We start from the raw sequence: 27263 nt of genomic DNA, 5'->3' as shown, positions 1-27263 counted from the left end.
ACCTCTCAACGTCCCTGTTCTGGCTGCAGATGTCTTTTTCCCTAGGAACTGTTTTTCTCCCGCTATTGCCTTCCCTTGCAAGTAAAGATCACCTAAGTAAAGGATTCCAGAAATGCCGAGCAACAGGAAACTCACTCAGGCCCTTGCTGAAAGAAAGCAAAAACCAGGTGGTTGGCACGAACTTCTGAAAGTGTACACTCGGACCTTGGTTTCTGCCTGTTTGCATGACCCGCAGTCATCACTTCATCCCCCATTACCCTGTTTTCCTGCCAACCAGAAAGGCTGGTTTTCCAGAAAGTATTTTGAAGTCTTCAAGGTGAAGATGCAAGAGAGCAAATGATGATGTTACCTTTGTGCTCAAATTCTGTGTATTCATTTGCATCCTACTGCCCAGAACCATGATGGCTATTGATTGAAGATCAGTTCAGAAGACATTGCCTGCCCTCGTTAGCATATACTTAGCAATGACCTCTGTTCGCACAGGACAGTGGTTTTCACTTCCTGCTGAGTCTGGATTAACTAGATTTTGAAAGATTTTGAAAAGAAGTGTGTAAAGGTAGAAAACTTCCCAGAGACTTGGTGTGAGCTGTGGTCTGAAGTTTGTCGTGTATATTCCATGTTTTCAAGAAACATTAGGCAGGGATGAAAAGTGAATTAGTCACCTCTTCCTCCTCTTTTGAGAAAGAGAAGACGCTGCTCCAATAAAGATTTACAGCCACAGGAACCCAGTATAGGGTTCCTGAGATCTAAGAAGATCTTTGCCACCCAAGAAAGATTGTTTCCCAAACCACTCTAAAAATCAACAAAATTCTTGGAGCCTTACTTTTAAGAACTGCCTCATTTTCTAAGAAAGTTCATTGTTAATGTTACGGCCCTTTCTAGTGCTGAAAGGCAGGTGTTTGGTACTGAATTCATAGTGCCCAGTGGCATTCTTGAAAACAGCCTCCTGCTCTTTCTCCCATGAGCAGGTACCGTCAGTTCTGCCCTGTTCTTCTCTGTCAGCACTGTTTACCGTTGGACCTGCCGTGTTGTTTCTCATTACTTCTTCAGCTTGAAGTTCAGTGCTGTGCATAATATTCTTTAATGAAAACCTGATGGGCCAAGCAGTAGAATTACTTTCTTCTTTCATGACAGATACGTTGACGTTCACTTTTTAACAAATGGCTTAAATTATCTGCTGTCTCTCATAAACCCCGGGTTTCTGACTGAAAATTTTTTTGTTGAAAATAGTTGATCTCCCTCCTTGCCTGCCCGCCCCCCCCCCAAAGTATACCTTTATTGTATGTCTCTGGTTTAATGGACGTGCAATTTAATTGGCTATATCCAAACGGACCAATATTGAATAGTTATAAATCTAATTGGTTATAGCCAAATGGAAAATGCTTCATAAATTTGCCTCTCAGCTATTAGAGTTTACATCCCCGTTTTCCCCAGTCTTATTGTATGGTAAGCACAAATGCCCTGGTGGTGTTCTTTTTAAAAGATCTTGGTTTTGAGCCTGTGAATGGTGGCAAAACAATATCAGGAGAGCCAACGAAAATGGTGGAAAATGGTGACATTTGAGAGAGATGTAACCAGTATCACTTGTAGACATTGGTGAATGAGTGTAAGAACTGCCAAAAATATAGTCAACAGAAATAAAATACACTTTTTTAAATGACCCAGTTTCTTAAAGAGCAAGGGGAGGGAAAGGGGACTCGTGTTTGTTTTGCCTTAAAAAAATATATATTAGTAAAAACAAAATTTTAAAGGTGAGTCTTAAATAAACTACACATTAGGGCTGTAATTAGCATGTTGTGATTTTGTTGTTGTTGTTAAGTTCTTTGGGTTTCTTTCCCACTTAGGTATGTTGATGATGTGATCAGCCGCATAGACAGGATGTTTCCTGAAATGTCAATCCACTTATCCAGACCCAATGGAACATCTGCAATGCTTCTGGTAAGATCTGTTTGACCTGTTTGTAAGGGCACGTGGAAGAAACTTAGCCTCAAGATTAACTCTCTGCTCCTGTGTTGTTCAGTGCATGAAATAGACCTTAAATTGCAGTGTCATGGAAAATAGCATCTTTCTCTTTCCTGACATTCTTAATAGGTTGAAAAAAGCCTCATATTGAAGTCTTAACCTCTGAGCCATTTGCAGAGCCTATCTAAGAGTTAACCAGAGAGGAAAAATAGCGTAGGACTGTTTTACCTATAAGTTAGCATATGGAACAAGCCTCCCAAACTCACTTTTGGCAAATCTGTTTTATGTTGTCGTAAAGAGATATAATGGAACAATGTTCAACTGTCGGATCCTGCTGAAGAAAAACCTTTTAAGAACAGAACCGGGTTTTGTGGAAATCAGTGATCAAATTCATTCTATAAGTATTTTGTGGTCTCCTGACCAATGAACTGGTATTTGTGGTTTGGGGTTTTTGGTTTTTCTGATTTGGGTTTACTCTGAGCAATTTGTTCTCATAACTTCACCTTAGATATATATCTGTTTGTTTGAGTTCACCAAAAATATGTATGGTTGGGAATACCAGGGATTAGCAATGTCAGTTACAGGATTCTTTAGAAAGGCGTAGAGACACCAGTGCTGAGAGACTGTTTGAATGATCTGGGTCACGACAGGTGCTTGTGCCTCACTTCCGTGAACACATGTTTGGAGGAGCCATCGCATCTCACAGGAGGCAGAGTGTAAGGAGAGTGGCAGTATTTGATGGGCACCAGGGAGGTGAGGTTGAGAACTGCGTACTGTTTTATGTCTAGTCAGCGGCTGCTAATTTGAGGCCTACTGTGAACTCCCCATGTTTAGCCTTTCGCTTGTCCCTGGCAAAGTAGAGGGTCAGCAATAAAGAGGAAGACGCTCAACTAGTTGGATAGACACAGTGGCTGCAACAGTGGGCTTTGTGAGGCTGTGAGGAAGATGCAGGACTGGGCAGGGTCTTGTCCTGTTGTACGTAGGGTCACACATGAGTCAGAACCAATTCCGTAGCACCCAACACGAACAACTTTGTAAAATCTTACAGTCATCCACAAGCGTTTCAGTTCACACAACCCACTCCTCATAGAGTTGGCTTGTTGTGTGTTGCAGGTGTGTTTTTCTGGTAAGAAAGAAAAGATAGGGGTAGATAGGGGCTTGTTAAATGTGTGATACTTCATTGTGAGAAAACACTATTGAAGTTCATCTATTTTTCTTGACTTTAAAATTCTTTCCAATAAAACAACAATAATAATAAAGAGAATAGGATGGTAGAGTGTTTTTGCCTTTAACAGTAAAAGAAAGCATCTTCATATAAGGTGTGTCTATAGACACAAAATGAAATATTTTATGTCGCATTTAAATGTACAAATTGTCTACATTGTAAGATCCTTTGGACCAGCAACCTCAACACAGAGCTTGCTTCCAGCTTCTTGACAGGCCCGGCGAGTGCATGAAGATAAAAATGAGAGTGTCCTCAGCAAAATCGGTTTGTTCAAATGATTTCTGGGTCATTGAGCTTCCATTTCCTGACGAAGGTAGGATTTTGGCATTGAAGGGAATGAGCAGAGGGAACAAGATTATAGGTAAACAGGTCTAAGATACTAGAGTTACTTCCACCTGACAAAGCAGGCTTTTCTTTCACAATGGCCCGGCAGCCCCAGCTTCTTTCTCTTGGAGCTTCTATTTTAATAGACTGACGCGAGAGTTTGGAGAAAGGATTCGGGTGTGTGTGTCTGTGTGTGTGTCTATGCCTGTGACTGGCTCGTTCAGATCCATACACGGCTAGCTAGCTGGTTGTTCCCTTCAGATGACACAAGAATCCACATGAGAGAGTGCCTATTTATAGGGCATAGTAATGGGGGAGCTGATGCAGAATCGTATTGCCAGGTGGATGGGTAATCAGACTTTTAACATAATTGCTTTATTTGGTTTTTACTCTTAAAAGGTGTTATTTTGTCAGATGGCAAATCTGTAAGCCATTTTCTGCTGCTATACCCATGTTCTCTGAGGATGAAGAGAATTCTTGCCTGGGAGGTGGGCAGGGCCAACAGCTGTCCCCACTGGACTCACTATGACTTTGGTGAGGGAAACCAGAAACCCACCCAGGAAACAGTAAGGCACCAAGAGGTGAAGGTGTTTCTTTATGCAGATGAAATCTGGGAGTGTTGTGAAAGACTCCAAGAAGAGAGTGAGACCCGTGGGCACAGACCAGTTAGGAGGTCATGGAAGCAGGACCCACCCCATTTAGGCATTCCTTAATGTTCTCTGTTACCCACCTTCGCCAAACCCCACCCCCAAGCCCTGAACCTCGTAGGTCTCCTTGGATGCAGTCAAATACAGCTTGTTCTAACTAACTGAATGAAAAAGGGCATTGGGTTTTGTGTTTATTTTGCTTTCTAATAATGGTAGATGTTCACAGATTCATAGAGTCTACCAGAAGTGACAAAAACCTGAGTAGCTCCAGGCATGTCAGACCAACACCAAACGCACTGCCATCAAATCAGTTCTGATTTGTAATGACCCTGTAGGACAGAATAAAACTGCCCCTTTGGGCTTCCGATCCAATAAATCTTATGAGAGTAGGAAGCTTCGCCTCATCTTTCTCCTGAGGAGCAGCTGGTGGTTTTGAATGGCTGACTTTGTAGTTAGCAGCCCAGTGCCTGACCCACTGTGCCACCAGGACTTTTATGTCAGGAGTAGGAACAAAATAACAGATCCTTAGACCCTGTAGTCTAAATGATTCCGTTTATTCAGTTGCCTTTCCTTCCCTGTGTTTGTGCGCATACACCCTGGGAGAGAAATAACCCTGTCGACCTAACCTGAGTTGGTTCCTCCCCTGTGGTCAAGGTGAAGTCATGAATCCCCCCCCCCCCCCAAAAAAAGCCCCAACTCATTGTCATAGAGTCAGTGCTCACTTAGAACAACCCCCCACCCACCCACCCCGTGGATTTCCGAGACTGTAACTGTTTACAGGAAGAGAAAGCCTAGTCTTTCTCCCTTGGAGCTACTGGTGGTTTCGAACTGCCGACCATGCAGATCCAACCCAACTTGGAACCATTGCACCACCAGGGCTCCCATGTATTAATGGTAGTCCCCTAAAACTACATAGTGGAGGAGTTGGTCATTCCCCAGGGAACAAAAGGAGGTTGGCAGAACAAAAGGCAACAGGGTACATGATAGAATCAGTCCATGCCCCTGTATAAGGCGCCATCATCTCACATAGCAGTCAGCTCATTTGACCCTCAGAGTGACCCTTGAAGTAGATAAGACAAACGGTTTGTATTGTCTAAGTGAGAAACTGAGATCCAGAGATTCACAGTTCTTTCTACTGAGCCAGGCTGCTAGAACACCCAGCCCCAAGTCTCCAGAAATGCTTTTCCACTTCCATCTCTGATTGTAGCTTATGCTGCTGACAAGATGTGGGCCCCAGGTTGGTAATTTTTGCTTAGATGTCTTTTTACTATGTAATTTGTCAACATATAACGTATATGAAAGTTATCAAGCGTAATGCTAGAGCCATGCGCTCCCCACTCAGTTTAAGAAGAACAAAACCAGTGTTTGCTTCTCCACAATCTTTGCCTCTTCACCCAGTAACCACCACCCTGGCCATCATTGTTTACATTTCGCTCGCTCTCTCTCTCTCTCTACCTTTACCACGTGTACATGTGTCCCTACATAAGGTCTTGTTTCGTTTTGTTGGATTTTGAGCTTTGATAGAAATGGTATCGTGTTGTGTGCTTTTGCGAAGCTGTGTTCCTGTCATTGGATCTATCAGCTGTTTAATAATTTTCCTTGTTGTACAATTGCCCATTCTGTGACTACACTGTTGTTTCTCCTGTCAGTGTATATTTGGGTTATTTCCAATTTTGCTTTTTAAATAATGTTGGCATGAGCATTCTTGCATATACACCAGCATACATTTGTAAGTCTTGGCTCAAGCCGTGGAGCCAGGGCAGGCACTTTCCCAGAGGGGAAGGAGAGCTAAGAGTAGTGGGATTAGATAGCTTTTTCCCAAGACTCACTTGAGTTGGACAATGGCTTCCTGAAACCACTCAGAGGAGGGATTCCCACACTCGCGGATAAAGGGGACCAGAAATGGCTCCAGATAAATGGCTGAGGTTCCATCAGAGCATTCCACTGACCGACTTTGTTGTACTTTGAGATCTTTTCAGTTTGGGTGTGTGAGTTTAAAGGAGGATTTGGCCTGTTTGTGTACATCTATGAGAAAACAGAGTCAACTCTTTGGAACTCAGAGCAGTCCATGAACCAAAATCAGGTTTTTGTGATCCTTTTCAATTTCCTCTCTGATGGAGCAATCACTGCCACAAAGTGACAGAGTGCTTTAGATAGTTGAGGTAATTAAGAGCCCTCCCTAGTCAGTGGTTTCTTCACACTATAAAACAGCGATTCGCAACCTGTGGGCCATGACCTCTTTGGGGGTCAGACGGCTCTTTCACAGGGGTCACCCGATTCATAACAGTAGCAAAATGACAGTTATGAAGTAGCAACGAAAATAATGTTATGGTTGTGGGGGGAGGGGGTCACCACATCTGAGGAACTACATGAAAGGGTCGCGGCCTGAGGAAGGCGGAGAACCACTGCTCTAAATCCATTGGCATCGTGCGTTCCTACTCCTGGGGACCTTAGAGGACAGAGCTGGGCTCCCCCGTTGGGTTTCCAAGGCTGTGCACTTGACAGAAGCAGATGGCCTCGTCTGCTCCCAGAGTGGAACCACCGACCTCTCAGTCAGTCAGTCCCTGAGCCACTGTGCCACCAGGACTCCTTTACAGTATTAAAGTTTACATTGGCGACTTTGGAGGCTGTTCGTTGAGACAGTTGAGATCCGTTCGGCTTGTCTGAAAGCCAAGCCCCAGGGCTTCAGAGCCTAACAGAAACTTTAGGAGCAAGTATTTCCATCAGGGACCTGAGTTTGCCGTGGAAGCACTTGCACATAACCTGTTTGTGGATGTGGTTGGACAGATAGGGCGCGCATATATTTAGGATACGGTGTGGACAGGGCATAGAATAGGTGCACAATCAATATTTGCTAAAAGAATGACAAGTAAACACATCTTTTGCTATGTATCAGTTTGTCCATATTGACTGTGATGAGGACCTTTTTCCCGACTACTCAAGGGACAAGGAAGAGGCATTTATATAGTTTTGATTCTCAAATTGTCAAGACCGTGAGTGGCCTAACTTCTGCTGTGAGTCTTAGATAATCAACCGTAGCCTATACTCTCCAAATTATAATGTGAAAGCTAACCTTGTGGCACTTTGTGTAATCTTTGAATACGTTCAGGCCTTCTTGGCCTTGTTTGGAGGCTATTTTGGTGTTGAAGTTAGTAACTCATGATATAATACATCCTATTTCCATTCTTTGAGGAGATGAGCTCAGTTATCCAAAAATAAATCTAGTTGTGTTGATATTTAGTCTCAGTTAATCCACTGCTTGACAATCCATTATTAATTTTCTTCAAATAATCAAAATAGTGTTAAGAGCTTAACTGAGTCAGAGCCTGGAACAAGCAGTTAGCTTCTTTCTGCATTTAAAATACTAATCTACAATTTTTTTATCTACTAGGTAGAAAATGTAAAAAATGATAAAGCTTCAAACATGATATGCTTACAAATTGATCTTTATATTATTTGATTTAGAAGAGATAAAACTCATTGATCAGTCTTTGTCCATCCACATTTCAGCTTACCCTCAATTCATTTAACAGAGTCATGCCAGGCTTTTGGATGGCACAACTTCTTTTTGGATATTTAAACATCTTAATGACTCTCCCCCAAGCTCTCCAAAGTAAAGACCATGCAGTCCAAGTGTCAAAATGCCAAGGTTGTGAAACCCTGATTTAGGGCATGCAAATATTCCATTTCCCTTGATAATGTCAAAATGTTTACAAAAAGTAATTATATGAATGTATATTCCCACCAGGATTCTCATGTTACACATTAATTTAGTTGTGTTGTTCAGAAATATCTGAAGATCACACAGTACTAAAATTCTGTAATGCTGCATTATTCCGTATCTAGAAGTCAGTGGTCCAGGGATAAGGGGTCACTGACCCTTTCAGTCGTTCGTTTGTATGATAATACGAAGACCTTACTTTCCCTTTTCACCTTAATTCATTCTCCTGTTCAGGGTGGTTTCCAGAGACTGCATACTGTGTGGTGACGTCAGCACACCCATCCCTCGTGGCTTGTGGCTTGTGTATTTCTCAGCTTCAGCTCTACCAGGATCAGATATTGATAGCGACATCCCACAGAAACAAGAGCTCCTTGAGGTTCTCACGATGGCAGAGAGATCCTGAGATCAGAATGTTTGGGAATCTCTGCTTGAAGGAGAAAGAATTCAGCCACTAAGGAAAAGTGGTTCAGAAATTGTCTGTTGCAATAGGAATGATATTACTGGAGGTTGACTAGGGATCACAAGCCTTATCATTTTGGTGTATTTTTGTTTAATTCTTATTATTAAGAAGCAAAGGCAACAGGAAATGTAGTCCATTCTGTAGGACAACTGTGTCTTCAACAACTTTGATGGCCTGGGGGGAGTAGGGAGCCTGAAATGCTTAAAAGAGGCTGAGCATCTGTGGGTGAAAAATGCAGGCTGTTTGGATCCTGGTGCAAACAAGCCCCAACCGTCACAGGACATTTGTTAAGCAATCCAAGAGATCTAGATGTGGTCTAAAGTTAATTGACAGCAAGAAATGGTTTGCCATTATATTAGGTATACTAATAGCCTTGTGCTTATCTAAAGAAAAAGAAGATCCCTATTTTAGAGATGAACACCAAAGGATATAGAATTTAAATGGCATGATATCGGACGTTTACTTTGAACCAAAAAAAAATTTTTTTAAGGGGTTAAAAGCAGGTAGGATAAAACCTTGTTTGTTTGTTTTTTAATTTGAGTGGTCATTAGATATTCTCTCTTCCTTGCTGTTTGAAAATTTTCACAATCAAAAATATTATGGATGGCTCTCTAAATTTCAGTCTCTCCACATACCTTCCAGAGTGTGGAGAAAAAAAACAGAAGAACAAGCATAACTACAACAACCGCAAGCACAAAAAGACTATCAAGGAAATAGTCACACTCCAAATTACATGTCAGGAAAAAAATTCAAATGAGCTGTCACTTGCACTCTGGCTGTTAACCTTTGCTGAGTGAAAAACGCCCCGCACAGAGATGCACACGTTGTTGGATTCCATTTATACGAAGTTTTGAACTGGCCAAATAAAGGTGGCTCAAAGGCCAGACCAACGTTTGCCTCCAGGAGGGAGAGGGGCCGACTTGGACTGGGAGGGCACGCGGGAGCATATATGATGCGAGGCGTGTTCTAGTACCCTGCTAGAGGCTATATGCACATGCCAAAATTCAGGGAAGGGTGCACTAAAGATTGGTGTTTCCTTGCAGACAATTTTGCCACGCAAGAAAATTGAACAGTAACATTGATATGCTTTATGCTACTTGATAAGGTGCTTACCTAAATGTTTAGGGGTGAAGTGTTCAGATCTCAGCAACTTCCAAGTGTATCAAAAAATAAGACAAATCAGTAGGAGGATAAATGCATACATGTATGATGAAGCAAATCAAACCAAATGATAACTGTGTAATCTAGCTCATTAAAATGTGTGTTCATTCTGCAATTCAAGCTTTTCCTATTTTCAAAAAAGCACAATAAAATATTGGAGGAATAAGCATATTAACTAAAGAAATTCTCCCTCTCCCTAGAAGCAATATCACGAAACAGAAGAAAATGGTTACACAGCATTCCAAGCTAATTTCATTATCCTCAGTAAGTAATTGAAGAGGGGTGTGTGTGTGTGTGTGTGTGTGTGTGTGTGTGTGTGTGTGTGTGTGTGTTGGGGGGTGTTGCAATTGAATCAGAAATGTAAAAATTTTCAACAATCGAGCAAGAAAAGAACATTGAAAGGCTGGAAAACAACTAACATCATAAAAAAGGAGAAAATGTCAGAGTTAAAGTGAAGCGTAACACATGTACAGCTGGAATCCATGAAAAAGAAAACTATAGTGGAATAAAACTAATCCAAGAAAGCTTTTTGATGAAGATCTACATCTATATGTTGAAGTAGACCACTGGCTACCAGGATGATTGACGAGGAACAACAATTCAGAGATAAAGGGAAGAAACACCATTCCCCCAAAGCAAAGCAGTCAAATAACTTTATTAAGGCCAAAAGAATTAGATTGGCGTAAAGCCTTACAAATAATATATAAAGCAAGTCAATGATGGTATAGCATTTCCAGCAATGCGTGAATCAAGCATACATAAATGCCCTTCAAGCATCAGAACAAAACATTGTAAACATAAAAGAATTCAGGAAGTTCTGTACCTTTTGGTCTGTATTGAATCTACTGGAAGGTGTCGTCCCACCAAACATTAAGTGGAATAACTTTAGTGTGGGGACTGATGGTGAGCATGGAAAACGTTAATTGTTGATGTAAGACTGAAACAAGGAGCCCTCATGTGCTGTGGGTTAGGCATCGGGCTACGAACCGTAAAGTCGCAGGAAAAAAAATCTAGTTATCTGCCTCCCTAAAAATTGACAACTTAGAAAGCGTACGTAAAGTTGCTACGAATTGTAGCCAACTCAGTGGAAGTGATTTTGGTTTTGAGTATAGGTAAGGAGACTGGACACCCTTAGCTTTTTAAATACGTTTTTACATGTTATTGTTATTTGTTTGTGTTTGTGTATTTATCTGTTTCACGTCCTGTGCTTGCTTTCTACCGCCCTTTTGGTCTTTTAGCCTTCCCATATGTGTGTGTGTCTTAGAAATATATCTCTAATATAGAACATGCATTCCTAAGATACATTTTTCAACCTTGAAAAATGAAGGCTAAAAGACTAAAGGGTGATAGAAAATGAAAAATTACAAGTAACCAACATTTCATTCATACACAAAACGGTAAGTTGTAAATACCTTTAAACATGTGAAAAGATATGTTTCACCTCCTTACCCATAATTAGAGGAATGCAAATTAAAACTGTACTGAGGTACCATCTCTCACCTATCAGAGTGGTAAAAGTTATTAGCGAGTACAAGGGAGCTTCAAAAAGTTCATGGAAAAATTGAATTAAAAGATAATGGAATTTTCCTACAAACATTTTGAAACTCCTTTGTATCTATGCTCAAGATTATTAATTATAGCTTGCTTGTACGTAATTGCAAAACACTGGAAATATTCTAAATGTCTGTGCAGAGGAGATGAGGAAGACCTCTATGATAGATACCAAGGGATTTGCAGGATATAATTGTTGAGGGAAAAAAGCAAAGGACCAAAAAAAGGGGAGAGATGCCCTTAATGTACTTCCCTTTTTTTGTAAGAAGGAAAGAGATACAAAACCTCTGTTACCTGCTCGTTTGTAGGGAGGAACCACCCAGGAAGGACAGTGATTGGTTGCCTTACAGGAGATGGATGTGGAAGGTGTTGGGGTGGGAGCAGAAGAGAGAGGAGGCATGTTGGGTGACATGTCTATCTTTTTACATAGTTCTGATTTCCAGAACCAGGTTAATGCTTTACATACTTAAAAAGTAAATAAAATTGCCAATGATGGTTTCAGTGCAAACAGAGTAGAAGTAACTGAAGGATAAGAAGGGTGGAGCGCTCTCCCTAGTAACCTTCGAACATGGCACTTTGACTCTGAGCTCCTCCTAGGACTACAGTGACTCAACTAGTGAACTCTGGTTGGTTGGTTGGTTGGTTAGTTAGTTGGTTTTCTTTTAAATCATTTTATTGGGGCCTCGTACAGCCCTTATCACAATCCATACAAGCACCCATTGTGTCAAGCACATTTGCACATTTGTTGCCCTCATCATTGTCAAAACATTTTTTTTCTACTTGAGCCCTTGTTATCAGCTCCTCATTTTTCCCCCTCCTTCCCTCATGAACCCTTGATAATTTATAAATTATTATTACTTTTTCATGACCGATGATGACTCCCTCACCCACTTTTCTGTTGCCCATCCCCCAGAAGGGGATTATAGGTAGATCATTGTGATTGGTTCCCCCTACCTCCGCTTCCACTCCTGGTATGGCTACTCTCAATATTGGTCCTGAGGGTTTTATCTGTCCTGGATTACCTGTGTTTCCAGCTCTTATCTGTACCTGTGTACATGCTCTGGTCTATCTGGATTTGTAAAGTAGAATTGGGGTCATGATAGTGGGGGTGGTGGGGAAGCATTAAAAAACTAGAGGAAAGTTGTATTTTCATCAATGCTGTACTGCACCCTGACTGGCTCATCTTCTCCCCAAGACCTTTCTGTAAGGGGATGTCCAGTTGCCTACAAACAGGCTTTGGATCACCACTCCACACTCCACTTTCATTCACAATGATAGGATTTTTTGTTCTGGGTCTTTGGTGCCTGATAACTGATCCTATCAACACCTCGTGATCACACAGGCTGGTATGTTTCTTCCATGTGGGCTTTGTTGCTTCACAGCTAGATGGCCTCTTGTTTATCTTCAAGCCTTTAAGACCCCAGGTGCTATATCTTTGGATAGCTGGGCACCATCAGCTTTCTTCACCACATTTGCTTATGCACCCGCTTTGTCTTCAGCAATCGTGTTGGGAAAGTGAGCATCATGAAATGCCATGTTAATAGAACAAAGTGTTCTTGTGTTGAGGGAGTACTTGAGTGGAGGCCCAATGTCCATCTGCTACCGCAATACTAAACCTCTAAAAATATGTCCATAGAGCTATTTCCCCATTGTCATATATAAATATATTTACATATGTACATGCCTATATTTAGACTTCTATAAATGCCCTTTGCATCCTAGTTCTTTCCTCTATTTCCTTTTACTTTCCTCTTGTTCCACTATCCTGTTCGGCCTTCATTTGGGTTTCAGTAATTCCTCTCAGTTACGTTGTCTTTGATCAAGCCCTACCAAGCCTCCTACACCATCCTTGCCATCGGTTTTAGATCACTTGTTGTTCCCTTGTCCTTGGGTTTGTTAACACCCACTTCCATTCCCCCCACCTGACCCCCTCCTATGTCCACCCCCCAAATGTTGGTCCCATTATATTGTCTTCCGGATTGTTTATCCAGCCTATCTTATATAGATAGACCTGCAGAAACAATAATATGCACAAAAAGCAAGACAGAACAAAAGAAAACAAAACAACAATGATAGCAACAACAAAACCAAAGACCAAAAATAAAGCCTATAAATAGTTGATCTTTAAGAGTGTTTTCTGATTGAGTCTGATGGGGTGCCACGCCCTGGCTCCAAAGTCTATTTTTGGTGTTCCCTGGGGACTTTGTTGCTCTGCTCCCCTTGCTGTTCTATTGCATGCCCTTAGTAGTGTTTCGCCTCAGTGTAGTGTGATCAGATTGGGCACAGTTCCCGCACTGTGTCTCCAGTGTTGTCCCCCGTAGCATTATGGGTCAGTGAGGGACACCGTGTTTCATGGTGGGGCCAGCCGTATGGTCCTCTCTGTGCATTGGCTGCTCTGAGCAGGAATATTGTCCTCGGGGCTTGGTGGGCCCGGTTGGTTGGTTTTCTCAGTGGCATGGGTTAGCAGTTCTGAAATTACTTAATTGTATTCTAGGAATGAGCAAATAGGAAATAAATTGTGGATGACAGGAGCTGGATTTCTCCCTTTGGAGATTGAAATTGCATATGTAAAGGAGAATACATGATGTTAGAGTAGAATTAGAGGTATCAGTGTGAACCAATTGCTTTTAATATTTATAGATGGATATAGAAATATCACACATATGCATATGCACAAACATATGTCCTAGCTCTGTTTGCTTCAAGAGTCTAGAAGCAATGAGACCCCAGGAGCAATGAATGTATCTATCATCCACACCTTGCTTTTTAAATATCACTGTCCATTAGCAATCTTCTCAGAAAAATCCAGAACACAAGCAGGGAAAATACAAGGTAGGCCTGAAATATCTTCCTATGCCAGAAAGTAAAGGACGTATTCAAAAAATAGTGGAAATTTGTTAAATGTATTCAGAAGCCAATTCGAAGGGCCTCTTACAGGCCAAACAGGATCATTGAACACCAACATGTTATTAATGAATTAAAATACATAAAATGTAATAATAACCCCACGTACTGGGATGAGCTATAGGCAATGGTATGAGACTAGAATACAGGATGTGCAGTTCTGTTTGTGGAGGGAATGGGCATATACCTATTTGTAAGTGGATTTGTAAGCAGTCTGGTAGGGATGTTAGCATAAAGGATGTTAGTATACAGGAACCACAGTGATGCAATGGTTAAATGCTTGACCATTAACCACAAGGCCAGCAGTGTGACTCTACCAGGCACCTCCCTAGAGCAGGATGTAGCGGTCTAGTTCCCTAAAGAATACAACCTTGGAAATCCCACAAGAAAGTTTTACTCTGTCCTATGAGTCAGAATCAACTTGATTTGGGTTTTATTGGTAGTATAGGTAGTGCCTGAGTTGCAATGGAATTCCATTCTGACACTTATATTTGTTTTCATTATTACTGCCTTTTACTATGAATGAGTATAGCTCAACTCACTGCCATCAAGCTGATTCTGACCCATAGTGACCTTTCAGGACAGAGTAGAACTGCCCCTATGGGACTCCAAGACCGTAACACCCTATGGGAATAGAAAGCCTCGTCTTTGTGCCAGGGAGCATCTGGTGGTTTCAAACTACTGACCCAGCCCAGCGTGTAAGCTACGACGCTATGAGGGATCCTCTAGTATCAGTATGCATAACATTTAAACACACAGAGAGACACATTTAACAAGAAAGAAATAAAGGACCATTGTATCATTTGTCATAACTAATAGGGAAATGCTTGTACAGTGGTGATATTATGTATAGGGGCTATAACAGTAAAATAAAAATTATCCTTTCATGTATAAAGTCCATCAAATACCCAAATACTTCTCAGGAAGTATCTTTGCTTAGTAAGAGCTTTCCATGTGCCCGGCACAGTGTTCAGTACTTTTCGTAGACCTCCTAATTGGCCTTCATGAAATAGGTACATTATCCCCCATCTTCCTCATGAAAGACAAACAGACCCGAGACTTACAGACGCTCAAAGTCACAGAGCTGCTGAGCGGTAGCGTCACAGTTCACTTAGGTCTTTCTGACTTGAGAACTCAAGCTTTCATCCCTTGTTTAAAAATTACAATCACTTGAAACTATACAGATGTTGTCTGTTTCTTTTCTAGCTATGCAAAGTATCCTCACATCATCCTTTTTGCTTATGGCCCCTTCAACCCTTGCCGTATCCAGCCTCTGTATTCCTCGGACTGATCTTAAGACTAAGCAAAACAAGAGTGAGAAACCATAGTAGAGACTTAAGATACAAGTCGTCATCTTTTATCCACTTGATCCTGAGGGTTCGTAGACAGAATGTGTGCAGTGCTTCTGCCTAACTATGTCTGCCAAAGCCATGTGTACTTGGATTTCATCTTTCTGGGGCAAGTTCTGTTTAGATGTGGCATTCTATTAAACCATAGAAACGTCATTCCCTGAGAGTTTCCTATTCCTATTCTTACTGAATCTTCTGAAATTGGCTCTTGTCATAATCCCAAGGATCTTCATCTTAGGTCCATGAACTGGAAGGTAAAGTATAGGCTTTGAGAAATCTCTGGACCTCCTGGAGTTTATATGTACATAGATGTTCGTAGAAGCCTTTTTTTCTGTGGAGCAAGTCTATTAGAGTCATTAGAGATGGTGGTTAATTCCCAAAGAAGGTTAATAACCCTGGTCTTAAAGTTTCACTTAACTCTAAGGCCTTTCTTTTCATGCTGTTACCTGCATCCTATTCTTGGTACTCTTCTTTAATATTCAGTATATAAAAAAATTACCACTACTAGAATTTCAGTTCTTAGCTGCTCAGGTTTACTCCAAACAATGTGTTTAAACCTGTCTCAGCAATCAGTAGATGACTACAGATACGTTCTCTTGGTAATACGCTTGCCTCGGTCTCACTAGGGTGCCTTATCTTGTGTATTTTTTGCTGTCCACCACAATCCTCTTGCCGCTTGCTTTTCTGACTCGGCTGGTAGAGTAGGACAGCCTGGGCAGCTAATGTCCAACTTCCTGGATACATTTCATTTCACAATGGAACTGTATGGTTTTGGTGGCTGGAGTTGGTGAAAATCCCAATCTAATTAGACTATAAGGCTTTCTAATTAGTTATGGCAAACCAGTTCTCTTACTCCATCCAGTAGCACATGCTTGATGTTGTCTTCTAGGTCCTCTCCACAGAAGAACTCCATCAATCCATCCCAGGCTCTTTGTTGTACAAAAACATTTGTGATACTCTGATAATGCCTTCATAGCAGCTTTCTTGATTCATGCTCTTCCAGTGTTTGGCCACAAAGGCACCCAACAGTAAGAGTCACAATTCTGCCATAGTTTGTTTCTATTACTGAAAACCGGGATTATCCCTCAAGACAAACTTTGACAGTATCTTCTTTTTTGCAACGCCCAGTTTCTAAAGCATGCCTTGGAAGACCACCACCACCTTGTCTCCAACCAACTGCAGGCTCTGTAACACCTTCCTTGCAGGCAACCCCAAACATGCCCATGGGCTTTTCACATCCTTGGTGCTCATGGCTGTGTTTGAAGCTGCGTATCACAAGCCACTGCCCCCTAGGTGGGAAAATATGAAAGAGGTGCCAACTCCTTCCTAGAAGAAAGTGGAATAGAGGAGTGGTAGAGGGGTTCCTAGTTTGCAGTTTTAGGACCAAAATGGATACTTTGGGAGCTGTGGGGGGAAATGCTTTTGAATCAGGGCTAACATAAGGTTTTTAACAAAACTCAAGTGGACATCTTCCTAAATCATTGAAACTTTGCTGCACGTTTATGGGACTGTTTCCCACATAAAACAGCAGTTTTTAGGTAGATCAAGTATTTTGCAGAAGAAAGGGAAGACCTGAAAGATGAGCCAAGACAAGGAAGAGCATCAGCCCCAACAAATGAACAGAAACTGGTGGAAGAAGGATGAAAAACAGACTCACTGCCCTCGAGTCCACTCTGACGCATAGCGAAGATCGTAGGATTATCATTGGTGCAGTAGCGACTGAACTTGGGGTCTCGCTTCGCTTCATTCAGCATTTACAGTTTGAAGCGAATATCTTGGTCTCGGCAAGCTTTCAGTTCATGGGTGCAAAAAGTATTCGTTTCATCACTATTTTAAACAAAATTGAAGCCAATAAAGATGATTCTTTAGAACAACCATAACCAAGGACAAGCATTGGGTTTATCAATCAGATCCAGGGTGCAAAGCCAATCAGAACAGTGACTGATGAAGGGATCTGCTGGACCAGTTATGTTCAAGATAAATCATAAGGTTCTGGTGATGGTGGCCTCGTGAGTTCCAAAGGAATAAGCTTCCGATTTACTCGAGTATAAGCCGCCCCAGAATATCAGCCAAGGCACCTAATTTACTACAAAAACGACATTAAAAATGTGCTGAAAAACACAGCTTATGCACGAGTATATACGGTATCTTGAGAGACACAGGATGAAGACCTTTGAAGGAAATTGAAATCTGCATGGATGAGAATAAAGACCAGGAAAGTTGCGCTGAGGACTCTTCCCATGGCAACACTGTATTTGCTCTTTGTTCAAGGGTAGCAAGGGCTGCCCTGTGAGAATTTCATTAGAAAGCCCGACTCACGCCACCCTGATGGTGCCCTTTAAGGTTTCTTTTGATCTCCCAACTGATAGAACTTTAAAAAGGCACACGAGTCTTTGAGGATGCCAAGACTGCCATTTTAGCATGGTGTCACCTAAGAACTTATCAAGGAAGACTTGGAGCGATGGAAACACCGCCTTCAGAAAGGGATAGCTCTACATAGAGGGTATGTCGAGAAGCAGTGGCTTTACGTTTTGATGTTTTTGTGTGGTAAAGGTTTCTGCGGTTTTTATAGCAATACTTTTGGACCTGCCCTCAGACGTGAACAATTTGTGCTTTGTTTCCAGATGAATTTCAGGTGCCTTATAGGTTAAAGCGCAGGGTGAGAGATGACTGTTAAAGTTAATGGCCATGGAAAGCAAGTAGTTGGAATTGGTGCTTTCAGGCACCAGAGAGGAGCAGCTTCAAAACATACTTGTGCCGTCAATCTTCTGTCTGTTTTCTGACAGCTAAGACATAAAAAGAAAACATTGTGTGGTGTATAGTTTTTATTTTCTGACAAGAGCATGCCAAGTCAAATTTAGAAATAGGCTTTTATTAATATCCCTAGAACTAATTTCTAGGAATAATTTATATTTTTCTCTTTTTCAAGTACAGTTTTACTCGATTCATGTTGTTTCTTTTTTTCAGCCAAGATGGCCATTCTTTGCTGATGGCCAAGGTAGCTTCTCCAAAAGTCCTTACAAATATTTAGTCTGTTAATGATAGCCTAATTAAGCTCCCTCCCATCAAATTTTCCCATCAAAAAATCCCAGTATGCCAGTAATCATTAGGCTCTATCATTTGTAGTGCTCCTCTTTAAGGTCATAATCCAGATCTCTAGTTCTCCATGTGTGTCAACTGCATTTTCCCTCAAAGAATCCGAAAGCACGTCCCACCACCTCTAACAGGTATATCTCGTTAGCCTGGCATTTACAGTAGAAAGTATAAATGTTAGAGAAAATAATTCTCTTAGGAGGTGTGTTGGATTTTACTTCTGAAATATTTTGAATGCATCATATTTGAAATTAATATTTAGTAGAAACAGGCGGCATTTTCCCTTTTGAGTCATAGTGAAATGGTATGTGTTCAAAATTCCCAAAAAGTGGGTTGAATAAAGACATAATACCTTATTATCGTAACTTTCTTTTTTTAAGATTATTTCATTTATTTTTATTCAGTGATACATATTGGATGTTTTCAGAGTACCTTCTCATTTCTAGACTACTGTACACCTCACCCCCAATGTGGGCATCTTTCTGTTTCCGACTTTATCTTCATTCTTTGCTATTGCTCAACTAGTATATGTAAGATAACCCTACATTGTAATCTCTTCCAGTCACCCGCATCCAGGAACCATGCCTCCCCGTCTTCTCTGTTCACGTCGCCTCTGCAAGAACTCTTGCCCTGGCCTTCTAGTTGGTCTCTTGCATCTAGCCCTCTACATCCACTGGTGTCCACACCAGCGTGATGGTGAGACAGCCGGTCTCATCAAGCCAGCCTCCGATTCAAGAACCTCTGTAGGTTCCTTTTCACTCACAGGATAAACTCTTTCCTCATCAGGGTAGTTTACAAGATCTTTACAACCTGGCCTCAACTTACCCTTCCAACATTGTCTTTTCCTCCCTCCCCTTCGCTGACCCAGGTATCCTCAGCTGTTTCAGTGTTCAAGTGTTTCTCGGTGGGACAGTACTAGCACTTCTGATGGAACCGTTCCCCTTAGCATTTCTGGCCCCCTTCCACTAAATGCCAGTAATGCTCTGTTCTTACTATGTGACAAACATTTCCCGATGTAGCTACCAGCTTCCCTAAGCACTCCAAGACGTTTGCTTCTATGCGTTGTGGTCACTCTTGTTTTTTTCCACCTCTTGCCCGCTTCTTGTAAAATGTTGTGCAATATTTGAGTGTGACTCCAATGTCATCTTTTAAGACTTCTCAAAGTGAGATAGCCTCTCCTTCCAGTATGTTCCTAAAGCTTTAGTGATGCCTGTCTTACAGATTTGTACTGTGTGGCAATGGTGTCGTGGATAGATCTCAAGTGGATCACTGGCTTTTCAATGCCAGTGGTGGTATTGATGGTACACGTGATACCATGTACTACTCTGCACAAAGCTTTTGTGAAAATCCTAAAGAAGTATTGTGATCAAGCCAGTAACTTCAGCATCTGTTGTGTCTCACTGATGTTAACAAAGCTTTTGGTGTAGACACCAGGTAACTTTACAATGCATAAAAGAATCAGTTGGTACTATATTTCTTTAGGACAGAAGCCATGTAAATTCTTGTTGTTGGTCTTGTTATTAGAACAGCAGCATCGATCAATAGGTTCTTTAGATCCCTGCAACTTGTCTCAGCTCATATTTGACCAAATGGAGCCATTTCGTCCCAACAGCTCCCTGTGATCAATAATGTGAAGCAAAAATGATGTTACTATTCCTGAATCATAATCTTTGTTTTGAAGAGTTATTAAGTCGCCCAATTCATAGCAGTAGCAAAATGACAGTTATGGAGTAGCAATGAAAATAATTTTATGGGTGGGGGGGGTCATCACAACAGGGTATTACAGGGTCACGGCATGAGGAAGATGAGAATGACTGTTCTAGTGCCTAGAGCCCTGCAGGCTCTTTTCTGCTTCCCAGGACCATTGCACCAATTGCACTTCTGCCCCTGGCCCTCTCCTCTCCCTTTCTGACTCTTCCTTGATCCCACCGTGTAAAATAGCACCCCGCCCCACCCCACTCACTGATAAGCTGTCTCTGAACATGCTTCTTTTTTCTCCCCAAAGCAGGTGTTACCATCTGACATGTTATTTATTTGTTAATTATTGTCAGTCTCCACCTGCTACAGTGTGTTCTGCGAGGACAAAGATTTTGTCTCGGTAACTGCTGCATCCCCAGTGGCTAGAAGACTGCAGGGCACATGCTGAGTGCCTACCAGGTACTTATGGAAGGAGGGGAGGGTGACTTTCCAGTGTAGTCTCCCATTACAAGCCTTTCTGGTCGTACTGCCCAGAGCGGCAAAATGATTGACTCAAAGGCCTGAGCCAATACGTTGCAAACCTGAGCTGTTTACTCCGGTCCACCTGACCAAAGTGTGTGTTCTTTCTGCTGTCCTACTCCCGTTTCTAGGTGTTTCTGAACTCCTATCTCTTATATTGTGCCTTCAAAATATTACCATCTCTACAAAATAATAAGTTATACATTATCAAAGGTTCATGAGGGAGGGAAAAATGAGGAACTGATACCCAAGACTCAAGTAGAAAGCAAATGTTTTGAGAATGATGATGGCAACAAGTGTATAAATGTGCTTGACACAATGGATGTATGTGTGGATTGTGATAAGAGTTGTACGATCCCCCAGTACAATGATTATATATATTACCATCTTGATTTTGTTTCCCATTGTCATCAAATACTTTCTGGGTGCCTGGTTTACACAAAGCTTGTACCAAGGTACAAGATCAATGCGTGGTCTCTGCCTTTCCAATAGCATTCTTCCGTGATTGCCCCCAGGACAATCTAAGCTCCTATCTGGAAAGCCATTGCCTGTCTTCGTCCTTGTCATATTTCCAGGGAGTAGAACTGTGCCTGGCCCAAAGGAGGCTCTCGTTAATATATCCATCGAATGAGTGAAGACAAGTGGTACGAACAAGTGTCACAAGAGTTAAATTTTTTTCGCGTTGTTTTAATTCAGATTTATTGAGTGCCGTCCCATATTAGGTACCGTGCCAGTGGTTCAGAGAATCATTACACTCCCCTGGCTGCTTGTTAGAAATGTCTGTTTCACCCTAGAGTTAATGGGGTGGAGGAAGAAAGAGGGTGTAGCCATCTGATGCAAATAGAGTTGGGCTGAAGTTCACATTTTGGGAAACCTACTGCCACCTATTGGTGAAAGACTTCACAACTAGTTCAAGGAAGGGATGAGATTAGGTACATCTCGACATTCCAAGCCAGGAGAAAGAAAAATGAAAAGTGAGATTTATCTTCTTATCCGGGAAAGTATGCCCTTGCTACCATGAATATTAATCTTCATAATAGTTACTATTCAATATAAAGAACCCTGGTAATACAGTGTTTAAGCACTCCTCTGCCAATAGAAAAATTGTTGGTTCGAACTCATCAGTAACCCTGGAGGAGGAAAATGTGACAGTGAGCTTCTGTAAAGGTCACAGCCTTGGAAACCCTATGCCAGGATTCTGCCCTGCCCTCTGGGGTCACGGGGAATGGAATCCACTTGATGGCGTAGGGTCTGTTTGGTGTGCAGGGTTGGTCTGTTCGTGCTGTAGTCACCTGAGAGCGCCTCCAGTCAGAATCGGTGGCCAAAGGGTGTGGGCCCGGAACTCTGTTGAGCCCTGGACTACATGCTGTGTCTGCCCTTTTCACAGTCACACTGCCACTACCTACAGATGACCACACCGAGACGGAGACGGTTAACCAGTGTCCAAGGGCCCATTGAATGACATCCTCCCCAGACCCGGTCTTTTCTGTCCTCTACCACTGCCCATGAAAAGCTTGCATGGCTTGAAAGACATACAAGAAGCCCTGGGACATGTAGCTGAGGGGAGGATGGGGGGTGGAAATGTGTTGAAACCGTCTTTTTTTTTTTTTAATTTTAGTTTTTTAAAAGAATAATGATTCTGATAAATTTTTGTTTTAGTAGGAAATGCTTTCTGACAATATGCTTGACTTTCCAAGCTTTATTTTCTTCTTTCACGTGAGCTTTATCAAATGATTGTTTTGTTGATAAATTTAGTGTGCAGTTGGGACTTATATGTAGATTGTACCTCCCCTTGAAGGGAAAGAGGATTTTATAGTTTCCATTCATTCTCATTAAAACCAGAACATTTGCATCTTAACTTTTACATCTTGTTCCAGGAATTTTAAGCAGTCTGATTGTATGGAAGTGGGTCGTATTAATTGCAAATGGGCTAGACATCTGCTCACTGACATGGAATGATTTTTTTTTAGCTCTATTTTGTTTTTATATATGATCTACCAGCGTGATTAAGTGAAGGCTGTCTGTGATGCTGTTACAAGACTAGGTTTTTCAGAGGCTTATAATGTACCCATAAAAATGAATTTAGGAGTGAATCTTTGAAAGTTCTTGAACTGGGAGCAATTAAATGTCTTCGAGTTGATAGATTTTTATCTACAGTCTGCCAAGGAGCCTCCATTGGTTTCCTCCACCACTAACCCAGGTCGCGAGCGTTCCAGACTCTGCGGGAAAGGAGAGGAGAGGAATGGCCTCTGGAGAATAAAAGGGGGCTGGGGGAGGGGATGCTTGGGATAAGATGTAGTATCAAACTGGAAAACTTAGACTTGGGTGACTGATTGAATAGGCAGGTTCTTTCTTTCCTTATAATAATGTAACAATATTTCCCAAAGTGAATTTCTTAAAACACCCCCCAAATATATTTTTTAAATTGTCAATTTGGCGACAGTTTACAGAGCAATTCAGTTTTCCATTCGACCAGCCATACACGGTTTGTTTCATGTCGTTGATTGCCACCTCCGCGAGGAAGCATCCCTGTCTGACTTCCTCCCTGTCTCTCGTGTGTCCATTCCTCCTTCCTTCCTGACCCTTCTGAACTTTGTCCTTGACTTAAATCCTGGCCTTTTCATCTCAAGTGGTTGATTATTGTAAGGAAGGCTATGGTTATGTTGCAGTTCATAGTCGATGTTCACTGTGGAGGCCCGTCTAGGGTTTGGCTGACAATGGAGCCATCGGGGCGAGTTCAGTCACAGATCTGAAAGGTGACTGAGGGCCATAATCTCGAAGTTCTGTTAGTAGTGTCTGTTCAACCAGGGAACCTGGTCTTTTTTTAGGATTTGTTTTGTTTTGGTCCACACTTTGTCACTGTGTTCAGGACCTTCTAATGGGACCCATCCAGACCGGTTGGCAGTGGAAGTTGGGCATCATCTAGTTCGTGTCACAAATCTTACTTCTGTAGGACTCCTACCTAGTAGTGGAGTTGCTGGATCATAAGGTTATTTCTCTTTCCAACTTTTTAAGGAAGGGCCATACGGTTTCCCACAAAGATTATACCATTTCACAATTCCCACCAGCAGTATGTGAAGGTTTCCAGCCTCCCACCAACATTTGTTTTCTGGGCTGTTTGTTTTTTTTGTTTTGTCTTATTTTTTAACTTGGCTGTTAGTGCGGGGATGAAATGATATCTCGTTGTTTGGGTGTGCACCTCTCTATTGACTAATGATTGTGAGCATTTATTCATGGGAACACCTATTCTTAAGGAAGGTAATGCACACAGCAAGATTGGTTTTTACTCATTGGTTAAATGAAATTAAACGAGTTCCTTTATTGCTAGTATCTCAGAGCTTACCCCGCTCCCGTGTACTGTGAATCTTCAAGAAAAGGATATTGTATTAATGGTGCCCCAGACATGTTTGATCACAGAACCCCTTTGTCTGGAATGCCCTTTGGGATGTGTTCTTGAATTCCCAAATTCTTATTTTAAAATGAGAACCTCGGTAATCTCATTGATACTGCCTTGATCGTACAATTTTATAGTGTCTCAGTTCCAGGCCCTAGTAGCTGGCTTAGCCCTCTTACCCTCTCACGGCTTCAGGGCTTACCGTGTGACCCCCACTTCCAAAGTTTCAAACCAGTAATGCCCGGCACAGTTAGGGCAGTTGGACGTCTGTATATCTGTGTGTGTCTATATTTTGCACATGATGATACACAATAGGCATTGATGCTTAGGGAAAGACGAAAAATATATAAAAGATGTAGACTGTTCTAGTGAATGACATCTTTCCTGAGGGAATTTCATGCCCTTACACAGTTCCTGGTCCCTAGGAGGGGCTCAGTCAGTGTTTATTGTTTACCTTGTAGGTACTCTGTGATCTTTGTCAGAAGATTATATCCAGTGTTATGATATGCCGTCTTAGTCTCCTAGTTAATTGCAAAGTATATGTAATCTTTCACACCATCTAAAATCAAAGTTTAAAACAGAAGAACATTTTTTTCCTTCAAATAACAGATGTCCTTTGCATACAGAAATGGCTACCACCTTGCCACAGAATGAATGGTCCTGGGTGTGATTATCCTGGCAGTGGGACTAGATAGGACCCGATGGCTCCAAACCCTCACTCTGTCGCTCGTGGAACCAGCGACAGACAGCTGACAAATGTAAGGGCAAGGTCTGCTATGATGGACCCGAACTGACTCATAAGAGGGTGAGGCTGCAGTTAAACCCATGACCTGACTTCATTAACGCCGACCATCTGAGCCACTAGCATTACCATCATGGTACAATACCTGTCTTGCTGCCGAAGTGACTCTCCTCCTACTCAACAGTTTTATTTTTCCACACAGTCCCCTCCTCTGGCAGAAGACGGTTCGTTACCCACAGGAGGGATCACTAGCTCACCTTTAATATGGGGAAATCATTTCAAGCACTTAATTTGTGTTGACTCTTTATTGGAGCACTATTGCAATTAAGTTAGATTAATGAAAGGTAAATTCCAGTCTCTACATGGAGGGAAAAAATCTCTTGTAAAGATCCTAATTAGTATGTATGTTTATTTAGCCTCTCATGGTTTAATTGCATCCCATCTTGCTATTTACAAACAAGCATCATTAAAGAATAATGAGTGTGTGATGAGCATTAATACAGCCGGAAGATGAAGCAACTGCAGGGCGGTAGGGAAAGGGCAGGACGTACGGACAGTCTGCTGGTTTGTATTATTCTCGCATGAAGGAGAACGCAAACTGGTCCTGTGAGCAGTCCATGAGGGGAGGACAGAGCAGACATTATGCAAGGCAGCAGCTTGTCCTCTGACAGCAAAGAGTTGGGCTGTTTTTAATTTGTTCCTGCAATGTAATCTGTAAAGGTGAACACAAACACACAATTCCTATCAGCCTCCTGGGATACAGAGAAGGCAACCCCAAGACGCAGCTTTCCCCATCTCCAGGCCCTTCAGCAACCTCCTTTTTAAAAAAAATATCCAAATGTAAAATAAATTGAAAACTAGGTTTATGATGTTTCATTGGCATGCCTAATATCACATTCCAATTTTATGTAATTTACTATCGTTCCTTGGAGTTACAAAGCAATTTAGTTTCCTTTAGATGGATGCTTGATCATTTATATTACATTATAGTCTGGTTTAAAGGTAGAAAAACGGAGATTCCAAATAGAGTAGCAATGAAGCAGCGGGCAAAGAGAACAGTACAAAGAACCCAGTAATGATAATACATTCTTGTCATTTGTTGCATACTTCTTTAACACCTGGTATAAAAGAGCCCTTTCTCAGGAGTAAGGAGTAAAATGCGGGGGTACCTAACCCACAGCCATTGCATCAATTGCAGCTCATAAGGACCCGGTAGGTAGGAAACCGGAAGGCTTCCCAGACTGTCTGACTTTTCAGGAGCAGGCTGTCTATCTTTGTTTTTCTCTTGAAGCATGGCTGCTGGGTTTTAACTGCTGGCCTTGCAGATAGCAGCTTGATGCTTACTTCTCAGCACCACCAGGGTTCCTATGTAGAGGTAGATGTTGTACATCTAAGAAGGAAATGTCACATAGTCGTTACGGTATAAATCTTATAAGAATCGAACTAGCCTATTAAATCCCCATTCCTCAGTTTCCCTTTATGTTTCTCAATGCAAAGAGTTTTCTATATGCATGCTATATAAATGCAAATTGTTACTATTCAAACTGTATTAAAACCTTAGATTTCTCTAGGGATTCCTGGGTAAGTCCAAGGGTTTAATTTATTTAAAATTGGGTTATAGGAATTCACAGTTTTCAGTACACTTTATGTTTTTCTTCAAACAAACTACAGTTTAATTTTAAACTACCTTAAATAGAAGCAACAAAAAAAGTATTTTTGGTATTCTAACTACTGCATGCATTTAAGGACACAGATAGCTGCATTATCAAACAGGAAAAACCATACAGGGTGTGGGAATGTCTCTGTTGTTAACTTGCAACGGTTCCATTTTCAGCTCACAGAACTACGGGGCCGTTTTCCCATTCATATTAATTGAATTTTAAAGTGACCTTGTCCATGTATTGATTTGAATTAAAATTTTCTACGTCAAGGTCAAGTTGGCACATACTCTACAGACGAAATATTAAATAAACCAAGTGCATCCTAACAGGCTATCAACCAAAGAAGTGGAGATGTAACAGGGGCAGCGTGTCACAGAGGGCATGGGCTCCCGTTGTAGCCCTGCTGGCCAGTGTCAGTTTATGTGGAGACGACCTGCCCCTGGACTCAAACCTGCCTCCTCAAGGGGCGGTTCCACTTTAAGTCCATGGATCCACCTTTCCCAGCAAGAAAACTCTTGAACACCCCAAAGCCCAGACTAATGCTCCCTAGGAGCATGGGTTTACAACGAGTTCACCTCATTTGAGACTCATTCAGGCCGCTTTTAAGAAAGAGGGCATGGGCTCACCTGGCGTGCGGGCGCGGCCGCCGGCCGCCGGCCCCGCCCCTGGCGCGGTGACCAGGTGAGGCCCGGGCGAGTGGGGCCTGGCGGGGCCCCTCCCGCTGCCGCCGGGACGTGGGAGAGCCGCCGAGAGCGGGCAGCTCAAGGACTACCAGCGCGGCCTGGTGCTCTCCACCGTCTTCAACGCGCTCGAGTGCCTGCTCGGCCTGCTCAGCCTGCTGCTCGTCAAGAA

The 27263-nt window shown here is 42.0% G+C and overlaps 1 protein-coding gene across 1 annotated transcript in view; it reads left to right on the top strand.

Moving 5' to 3' along the window:
* MED27 (mediator complex subunit 27) overlaps window positions 1-27263 on the top strand; it is a 253701-nt gene that overhangs the window by 171842 nt on the left and 54596 nt on the right. The window contains exon 4 of the mRNA XM_004713238.3: window positions 1845-1938. Within this exon, the coding sequence (XP_004713295.1) occupies window positions 1845-1938 (94 nt within the window). The remainder of the gene's footprint in view (window positions 1-1844; window positions 1939-27263) is intronic.

Source organism: Echinops telfairi, unplaced genomic scaffold (assembly GCF_000313985.2).
Source record: "Echinops telfairi isolate 266 unplaced genomic scaffold, ASM31398v2 ScPeMD7_22;HRSCAF=79, whole genome shotgun sequence".
Lineage (NCBI taxonomy): Eukaryota > Metazoa > Chordata > Mammalia > Afrosoricida > Tenrecidae > Echinops > Echinops telfairi.
Note: the sequence above shows the minus strand (reverse complement) of the source record. Positions and strands in the feature narration are given on the sequence as shown.